The sequence below is a fragment of the Mycetomoellerius zeteki genome, unplaced genomic scaffold (assembly GCF_001594055.1).
Source record: "Mycetomoellerius zeteki isolate Tzet28-1 unplaced genomic scaffold, Tzet1.0 scaffold324, whole genome shotgun sequence".
NCBI lineage: Eukaryota > Metazoa > Arthropoda > Insecta > Hymenoptera > Formicidae > Mycetomoellerius > Mycetomoellerius zeteki.
In genome coordinates, this window is record NW_017257310.1 from 194,599 (window position 1) to 203,979 (window position 9,381).

Here is a 9,381-nt window from a genome sequence, read left to right on the forward strand (position 1 = left end):
ATGTTTCATTCGACTTTCTGCATTCTTTCGAGATTGGTTGTTTCATCCCTTAAATGTTGTAATTTTTTATACATATATGCAGTCTTCAAAATCTTAGATATAAGAAGTGAAAAATCCACGTACCATTATTCTAAAATTACATTTACATTTGATTGCAAATTACATTCGTCTATTGATCTAATTAGTATTATATAAGCAAAGAGTATTGTAAAACTTATTTCTAAAAATAAAAAGTTAAAGAGTAGTACGGTCAAGATAGCGAAGACAGCGGAAAGAAACTCGCGTATTTTTTTTTAATGGATTAAATCATTGATTCGCGAGGAAATTTTTTATAATTTCTATGATAATGATCATAATATCTTACTCTACGATAACATAATTCAGTATAATTGTGACACATTATATGGCATCACAGAAGTGATACATATTCTATGTATACATGTTAAAATTTTGCGTTTGGTAATAAAATTAATTTTAATTTTGGTGTGCTAATAGACATGCTTAAGTTATTTTTGGATTGTCAGTGCCATTTTATATCCTTTTATCATGATATTATTGTAAATTTAAGTGGGCTTTATGAAAATATATATATTATCATGCAGATTTCATTATAAAGATACTATCATTTCTAAATTAAGCTAAATTTGTGGTTATTATTAGCTTACCGATATAGCGAATAATGAAACATTAGTTTTTGCCTGATATTCTTTTTGAATAAGAAACAGTCTCTTGTATTTTTGCAAATTGAATGATTTCGATGATGGGAACTAGAGAGCGACGAGTGGTGTGGCAGAATCTTGTACTCTTGTTGCCGTTTGCCGACACGATACTGAATGTTCGTTATCACGTGGTGAGCTCCAAGTAACGTTTATTTTCTATGGAACCATAACTATGAGAGTAGCGGCCGCTGTACGACGCCCTGGACCATGCACCGGCTCTATTCGAATAACTGTTACACACGATCAGCGAATTCATGCCGCCGGGCCTGTCGATCGGCACACCCTGGCCCCGTCCGTTCTGATGCAGACTGCTGCTACCGCCTAATCGGCCACTCTCCATCAGTGGTGTTCTGAGATTCTCGACTGTGGTGATTTCGATGTATGGCTTGGGTGCACGACTGCAGCTGCTCAGGAACACTGCAGTTATTACGCCCTGCGAAAAAAATAATGCAAGCAATTTTATTTATGGTTTAACCGAACAATTATACTGTTTGAAAATTCAAATTCAAGATATTCGTGCAGTTTGTAGATAATCAGATTGTTAGTTAATTCTTGAAATTCAAAAGTTTGATTTTCAGAGTTTATGATTATTCAAGTAAGACGAAATTTTATACTATTCTGTGCCTAGGCATCAATCTGATTGTGTGAGTATAATTTTGAATTCTTATGATTCTTTTTTTGCAAAGAAAGATCGCATTATGCCGGTGTGTAGTGTTTTTCTGTAGTGTTTTTTTTTGGACATCTCAAATTTAAACTAAAATCAATTTTTTGAATTGCAAGATATTCTACATATATACATATTGTAGGGGAAAGGGGGATAAGATGACGACTTTAAGGTTTGTCAATTTTTCCTAATTTCTGTGATGAAATAAAGAGACTGATTTATTTTTGATCAAGTTCACTACAGTCTTAGTTATCATTTGTAAAAATTGTAAAATTGTTAAATAAATTAAAATTCTTTAAAATTTATATTTTTTAAGGACATGTTAATTTCGTCATCTTGCCCCCATATGTGAGTAAAATGACTTAGTAGTGGATAAGATGGCGAAAAGTTAATTTAAGTTAAAAATATCCTTTTTATTAGTAAAAAAAGATTTATTATAATACATTTATATTGTTTTAATATATTATAAGAAGTTTTAGAGAAAAATATAAACAACATAAAACCTTTATATAAATAAAATTATTGAAACGTTAACGTTAACATAATTATATTTATGTATAATATGTACTGTATGTAATTACGTAATTAACTTATTAGTAAAATATACCTACTTACTACATAACCTACAATCTGCCTGCATGGGAGTGTAATTTTACCTATACACGACGTTCGTCATCTTATCCACAGTTACTGTATATTTTTATTTAATTAATAAAACCATTGTAATGCGAAAAATAAAAAACTATTAATATGTTATTATATTCGCTTTTAGTTATACAATATTCCATTTTTATTAAAAAAATGAAAGTATTTACTATAATTATGTCATTCCTTATATACAAATACTGCAAAATTACAAGTGAATGCATCCAAAACACATTTCTTAATATATTATTGTATCTATTTTTTTAATCGGATTGAATTCAAACTATAAGAGATTGTGTATTATTACCTAAAGCCTTTAATGAGTTAAGCATCTGCTTTTCATCTATTATTATCTTTAAAAAATTAACAATTCGTTATCTTACCCACTTCGTCATCTTACCCCTCTTTCTCCTACATAAAGTGAATTAGAAAACATACCACTAGCATGTGAAGTAACACTATAAACATAGAACCATTTCTAAAACCGGTGTTATCCAGTAGAATCCCAGCGATGCTGGGACCGATGAAAGCTCCGAGAGCAAACGTACTTGTCCACAATCCGCTGATGAGGCCATAAGTTTCAAGATTATTTGGAAATCCAAATGATCTTAACATGGAACACGAATTAAAAGCATTATTGATTTTAGCTCAGGAAAATTAAATTTTTTTTGCGTTTTGGAGGCAAAATTACTATAAAAGATTTATTTGCGGGAAGTTGTTCGAAATGATGAAGAGAACTTTTAATATGTTGTATAATACGTCATTTCAAACAATTTCCCGCAAACAAATCTTTTATGGCAATTTTACCTCCAAAAAATCTAATTTTCCTGGGCTATTTGTATGTTAGAAGTTCATTAATTTATAAATTAAACTGCAATAATTGACTTGCGAATTGTGCGAAAATAATTGAAATTCACAAGTTCAGAATTATTCTTTTGTACGACTTACATAGATGTCCGTAAGGCATCCGTGAAGCTTGCAACCAGTTGAGCAGCCATGCCTAAGCCATGGATCATAAGGCCGCTGATAGGCATCCAGATTACGATTGCCGACGGAATGAACGGCGCTGGACCGACCAGTGAGAAACCGATCATTACAAGAAAGCAGCCGGCAATGGTTGCTACCTGAAGTAAAGAGTGTTATGTCTTTTTTGCGTTGATATATATTTACAATGATATCTCTTAAATCTCAAATCTGTTATAATGCCTTGGGGAGACTAACTCGAGATTACGTTTGGAATTATTTGTGATGTAATTTATGGAGATAATTCAATTGAAAGTTGGAATTCTATATAGAATTATGTAATGATCTATTTTCTTATAATAAGAAATTACCTTTGGGTGCCAGTAATTGTCGCAAAGCCAGCCCCATGCAGGCGCAGCTAGCGCGTAGGTACCGCCGTTAATCACAAACATCAATCCTAACACGACTGGGCTTAAGTTGAATTGCCTCAGATGCGGTTCTAATGTCGCTTGTAAAAATCCGATGCTCATGCTCGTTGCGATTATTGACATGGAGGCGATCATCACGCCGGGAATTTTTAAGACTTTCATTACTCCTACAAATTGTAACGAATAATGTATTGTATGTAAAATCAATAGGGTTACGATTACATGATTTAAATATCCGTTCGAACGAACAGTACCTCCAGTGCTGTGTGCATCATTATCGTTGTTATTATGTACGGGTAAAATGAAAGCAGTACTAACTGCTGCCACAAACAATGCTGAGCCAAGTACCGCGAATGGTGTAGTATATCCACCTATCTAATATATCCAATATAATATTATAATAATTTTAATATCTATTAACGTTATTGGCATTTAGACAAAAATATCGCATGTACTGTAATTAACGTGTTATTTTACGAATGTGTATAAAATGTAGAGATCTTTGTTTAAAATATAAGCGAGAGAAGAGCCTTAAGCAAAAATCAGTAGGTCTGTTCTTTTTAGCTTAAGTTCTTGCACTGTTCATCTTTTCTCTTTTTTTCTCTAATGTGGAGAGAAAAAGAAGAAAGATGAACCGTGTAAGAACTTTAGCTAAAAAGAACGGGCTGAATAAGAATATGTTACCTGATAGAGTGCACCTCCAACAGTAGGACCTACGATGAGACCCAAGCCGAAGAAAGTTTCCAAACTGGCAAACGTCGTAGCAACATTGTTGGGGAATTCTTTGGCGATAATGGCAAAACTAGCTGTTAGAAATGCAGCATTTCCCATTGCCTCCACAATTCTAATCACGAAGGACAGGATTATGAAAGGATAATGACCGTTGACTTTGTCCAATAAACCAAAAAATATGGCGCAAGTTCCTGTAGTCAGGATACCGCCATTGAACAGTAATTTTGGACCAATTCGATTGAGCTGCGAAAGACAGTAAATTAAATTTAAAAGTTGTGATAAATAATAATCTTTTTAAGGATATGTAATCTTTACGTATATAAGGATTAGTATATAAACATATACTAATCAAATAATAAAAAAATATTTATGCAAATGTTTATTTAGATTCACTTATTTGTTTAAAAGTTATTGATCTAAAACTACAGAAAAATAAGTCATTTTGCTGTATAGAACCATTATAAATAAAATTATTTATTGTTTTGTTTTTTGCAGTTGATTTCAGAGCATATTCGGGCTAATATCATCAAAATATTTTGATATTAACTTATTTTGACTGATTGTTTGACTGATATTTTTAGTTGATAATTGTATAGTCAAAACATTCTTAAATAATATGTTAAGAAAATATTGATTCCAAATTGACGAAAGAATATATTAATGGAAATGAAACGTTTTCCTTACAAAGTTTTATTTTTATAATAAAATATTCTTGTAAATATACTCTCTCTCTTCACATTCTTCAATTGTAAACTTTATAAATTTTAAAAGTAATGCAACTTGTATATATATATATTACATTTTGATTAAAAATTTAATTTAAACAAAATATTATAAATGTTTTAAAATATAATTTTTTTTCTTGATTGTCTTTTAAACAAGAATGTTTTCTTAAGATGTGATTTTCGTAAAACAATTCACTAAAATATCTATGTAATTTAAATTAATTCGACTAATGCAGTATTTGGTGCAAGGATCTCGTGTTGTCCTATCAAGATTGACTTAAACATTTTATTCTTTGGATTCTGTCTGACGAAATTTACAAAGACATGGTAGGAGGATCGTTGAGCCAAACAACATTCAACAAAATAAAAAGACATTCTGCATTAGAATTGACCAACAATTGTAAGATGTCTCGTTATATCTCTAATTTTCTAATCTAATTAAAAAATGTAAATTAAGTTTTCATAAGTAACTGCGTTTTTGTAGACTTTCTAAATCCAATTTTACTGATAATTTCTAGAATTCGTTATTTGTATTTCATTGATAATGACCTCAATTGTAGGTCGAAACGTTTCTATTATTTTATTTTTTATACCGATTATATTAAATTGATGTATTAGGCTTATTACTCTTGAATTTATTAAATTGATTGTATATCATCTGAGCCGTTTTATAATATTGACGTATAATTTTTTTTATTGAAAATATTTGTAAATTTTGAATTATTTTTTATGCTAAAAAAACGTATGAAAATATACAATATTGAATAGTAATTTATAAATATCCGCACGTATAGCAATAGGTGAGCCTGAAAACTGGCAAGATCCAGCGCTTCGTGTTGCAACCTTAATCATTACATAGGTTGACTTGCGATTCGAATTTCATGTACTTGTAAGATTTATAGCGCTTATTTTTATCATTTTTCTTATTTCGTAATATTTATTTCTTCAGTATTTTATCTGCAGTGATAGCCATATTATTTGTAACAGATATTTTATCACAGAATACATAAGGCACAAATGAATGAAAATTTACGGCCGAATTGAAAACTAAAAGAATAATCTATAACTTATACAGATAATTATAGACGGATAAATTTTTTATTACTTAGCTTTATCTATTTAATGTGATAATTTGATTTATGGCGTAAAATTCATGTCGTGACATTGAAAATGCATCTTATGTCATCACTCACATGTTGTCCATAAATTGGGCTAATAATGAAAACCACCAGTTCAAAAATCCCGAAGACCAGTCCATACTCTGATGGCGACGCTCCTTTTTTTTCGGCCTATGAAAAAGGAATGTTTTTGTCAATTACATTTGCACGATATATGCATGCTATATATTAATTCGTTAATATTTCGAGCCGTTCGAAATATTGGCAACTCGAAGATACATTGAGCTACGCAGCCGTTTTGTCGACTATCGCGTCGCACTGCAATTAATACTTGTCGAGATAATATCCCGATAAACTTTAGAGTTTTGCTCCACGCGTCGAGACTATACATGTACAAACTAAATTATCGAATGTCGCCGTTTGTCTTGCGATAGATGAACAACATCTTCGCACACGTGTATCATTCGTAGACATGCATTTGACACGTGTTTTTTTTGAAAATTTGTTTAAATTTGTGAGAGAGTTATTAATTTTTTGATACTTGTTGCGATTTACGGAATGGTGTGTTTAATCTTTTATGTAATTTTCCCCTTTTTATTTCATAATTTATTGCACATTTACAATCGCGCATTCAGTATTATTAAAGAAGACTTAAAAATGAAAATAAATAAAGATTATTAATTTATTAAATAAATGATAAGAAGAATTAGACAGTTCTCCCGGACTATATATTATTATACAATAAAGAAACAAATTACAATATAGACTTGTTTGCTGAGAGGTTTCATTTTCAACTCTTTTCCTTATTATTGGTTTGTAAGATAAGTACGTAATGAACTTTTAACTTATATATAGTCGCAAATAGATTCTGACGTGCTATAACGCACGCAATCCGATAAAAATTGCTTTTATGGACATCCATTTCTTCTTATCACAGAAAACATGACGTATTAAGATTTTGTATTTCTTTAATTTATTATTGCGCGCGCGATGCGATATAGATTCTACTATTAAGAAAGAAATTAATTCATCCTGCCAGACTCTTCGACTTATCGAGAAGATTCCTTCAACGTATTTTAACCTTTGTACTGTTGAAAAAAATGATCTGAACTCAAACAAGACAATTCGGCTTCCAAAAATGGTTCAAATATTGTAAAAATGTCGTAATATTTCATTGACTTCTACCAATTAATTGTTTTATTATGTCTAATATTTCAATTATTGCAATTTTTATTAAATTCGTTTAAAATTTAATGATATAAGATACACGTATATATATTAAAATGTATATATATGGTATCCGGTAAGTTTTGACAAAGCACTCGTGAGCAGATAGAGCAAACTAAACTGAATTGAAAAGTCCTCTACCATTTTGCAATTTTCACAACAAGATATTAATTACTAAATATTGTTGAATATTAGTCTTCAATAATTTTTTATTTAACTACTATATACTGTTAACTTTACAAAAAAACAGTAAGAGACAAAAATTGTTTATTTTCTTCTCATAGAGTTCTGAGAATTTTTTCAGAATTTTTTAGTATCGCATTTTCTGATGTTGATAAAAATAGTTACCAATAAGAAAATGCAGTGCTAAAAAGTTGATAAAAAATTCTGAAAAAATTCTTGGAGCTCTATAAGAAAAAAATAAACAATTTTTGTCTTTTGCCGTTTTTCTATAAAATTGATAGTACTTGAGTAAAAAATTATTGAAAACTAATATTCGATGATTGTTAGTAATTAATATTTTGTTATAATTCTCTTGCGAAAATTGCAAAATGGTAGAGGTCTTTTCAACTCACAATCAGTTGAGTCCGCTCTATCTCACGAAAACTTTGACAGAAACTTACCGGATACCCTGTTTACATATATTTCGTATGTTCATATATTCTATATTATGTTACAATTTACATCATATTTTTATATATCATTCAATAATTTATAATTTAATAAATGGAATGCGATATAAAAAAGCCATGGAAAGTGAAAAATAATGCGATAAAGATTGAAAATGCTAAGGCCTGATTGCACCAACGTTACTTTAATTTTAAGCGTGACTTAAAACTCTCTCCCTTTCTGTCTCTCTATCGATTTTAAAAAAAGAAAGAGAAATTTTTAAGCTTCGCTTAAAATTAAAACAACGTTGATGCAATCGGGCCCAAATGTACTAAATTGATGAAAGATTCAAAGTGTGAGAGAATTATCTACATTCGGCTTTAAAAACCTCCGTTGTTAATGAAATGCTATTTTTATACGATATAAAATCTTCTTTTCTGAAACACGATAAATCATATACTTACATATTCTTTTGTATTTTCAAATTCAAAAGAAATATTTATGTATTCTATTTTTGATGACTTCTTGCATAAATTACAAGGACAGCAAGATTACAGTTCAATTTGTAAATACTTCGGCCACCACGTTTGAAATTCGTATCTTATCGACAATAACATAAATTAAAATCTCTTTTAATTCATAAATTACGAAGTAGACTATTTACTTTTAGTGGTACCATAAGTCAGTGATAATAATTTTGTTATGTCTATAAACGCATGCAGTTTAAACATCTTTATCAGTTGAAATTGCGCGAAAGAAACTTAAAGATCGAGAGATCTTTCAAATGATATTTTAAATAAAAATTACGATTATCGTTAGTTTCTATCTTGGCGAAAACAAACATTTTACGAAAAAATACAGAAAAACTACATATTTAGACAAGATCTTGGAAATTCTTAATTTTTCGTAAATATTCGATATTTATAGTGAGACATAGAATGAGATTTGTTTGTTTTAGAAATTCTTGGTTTTTCATAAATATTCGCATTGGGACGTAGAGTGGCGCTGTTTGAAGATGAAGGATTTCTTGGTTTTTCAAACAAACAAAACTACTCTACACGTCCCACTATAAATATCTGTAAAAAACTAAAAATTTCTAAGATCTTGTTTAAATATATCTATAGCTTCCCTTAAAAATTTTTCCTCTAAATATATTGTAGATATACGTCTCACTAATGCAATTTCCTTGAAGAATCTATAATTGTCGATCCTTACTTCTTGAGGGTAAAACGGTGCTTGCAGTGAGACGCAAATGGCATTTGCGAAATCGGCGATACTGATGACAATCAAGGTAAGCCATTGTCGCTTGGTAAACTTAACCATAATGTCAATTTAATTCAGTACACTTCTTTACACTCGTATGAATTTTGTACGTCGCAAGATCGGATGCACTGAATCAGTCACTTCAAGTGAAGAAGATCCAGGATGAGGAATTTCGGAGAAATTTAAGTGCGACAGGCACCGCGATTCAGCCGTTCGAAAGACTACTCATTCTTACGTAAATAGTACATATTTAGTATACAATACTTATACACAGTAAGATAAGTTTGT

At 30.2% G+C, this 9,381-nt stretch overlaps 1 protein-coding gene across 1 annotated transcript; it reads right to left on the minus strand.

Annotated features, from left to right (window-relative positions):
- Nucleotides 1-460: 460 nt before the first annotated feature.
- LOC108725084 (MFS-type transporter SLC18B1) lies at nucleotides 461-9,153 on the minus strand. The gene is made up of 8 exons (XM_018451862.1): nucleotides 9,046-9,153; nucleotides 6,070-6,165; nucleotides 4,104-4,394; nucleotides 3,674-3,794; nucleotides 3,363-3,586; nucleotides 2,977-3,152; nucleotides 2,467-2,635; nucleotides 461-1,152 (listed from the first exon to the last, which is right to left on the minus strand). The coding sequence occupies exons 1-8, from the start codon at nucleotides 9,151-9,153 to the stop codon at nucleotides 844-846; spliced, it is 1,494 nt and encodes a 497-aa protein (XP_018307364.1). The 3' UTR covers nucleotides 461-843.
- Between the last annotated feature and the right edge of the window lie 228 nt (nucleotides 9,154-9,381).

Excerpts from the sequence above, each read along its gene's own strand:
- LOC108725084 (XM_018451862.1), bottom strand. The coding sequence starts at position 9,153 with ATGGTTAAGTTTACCAAGCGACAATGGCTTACCTTGATTGTCATCAGT. Across the intron at positions 4,395-6,069 it reads GCCCAATTTATGGACAACAT|CTCAATCGAATTGGTCCAAA; the intron begins GTGAGTGATGAC and ends TGTCTTTCGCAG. Across the intron at positions 1,153-2,466 it reads TGTTACTTCACATGCTAGTG|GGCGTAATAACTGCAGTGTT; the intron begins GTATGTTTTCTA and ends TTTTTTTCGCAG.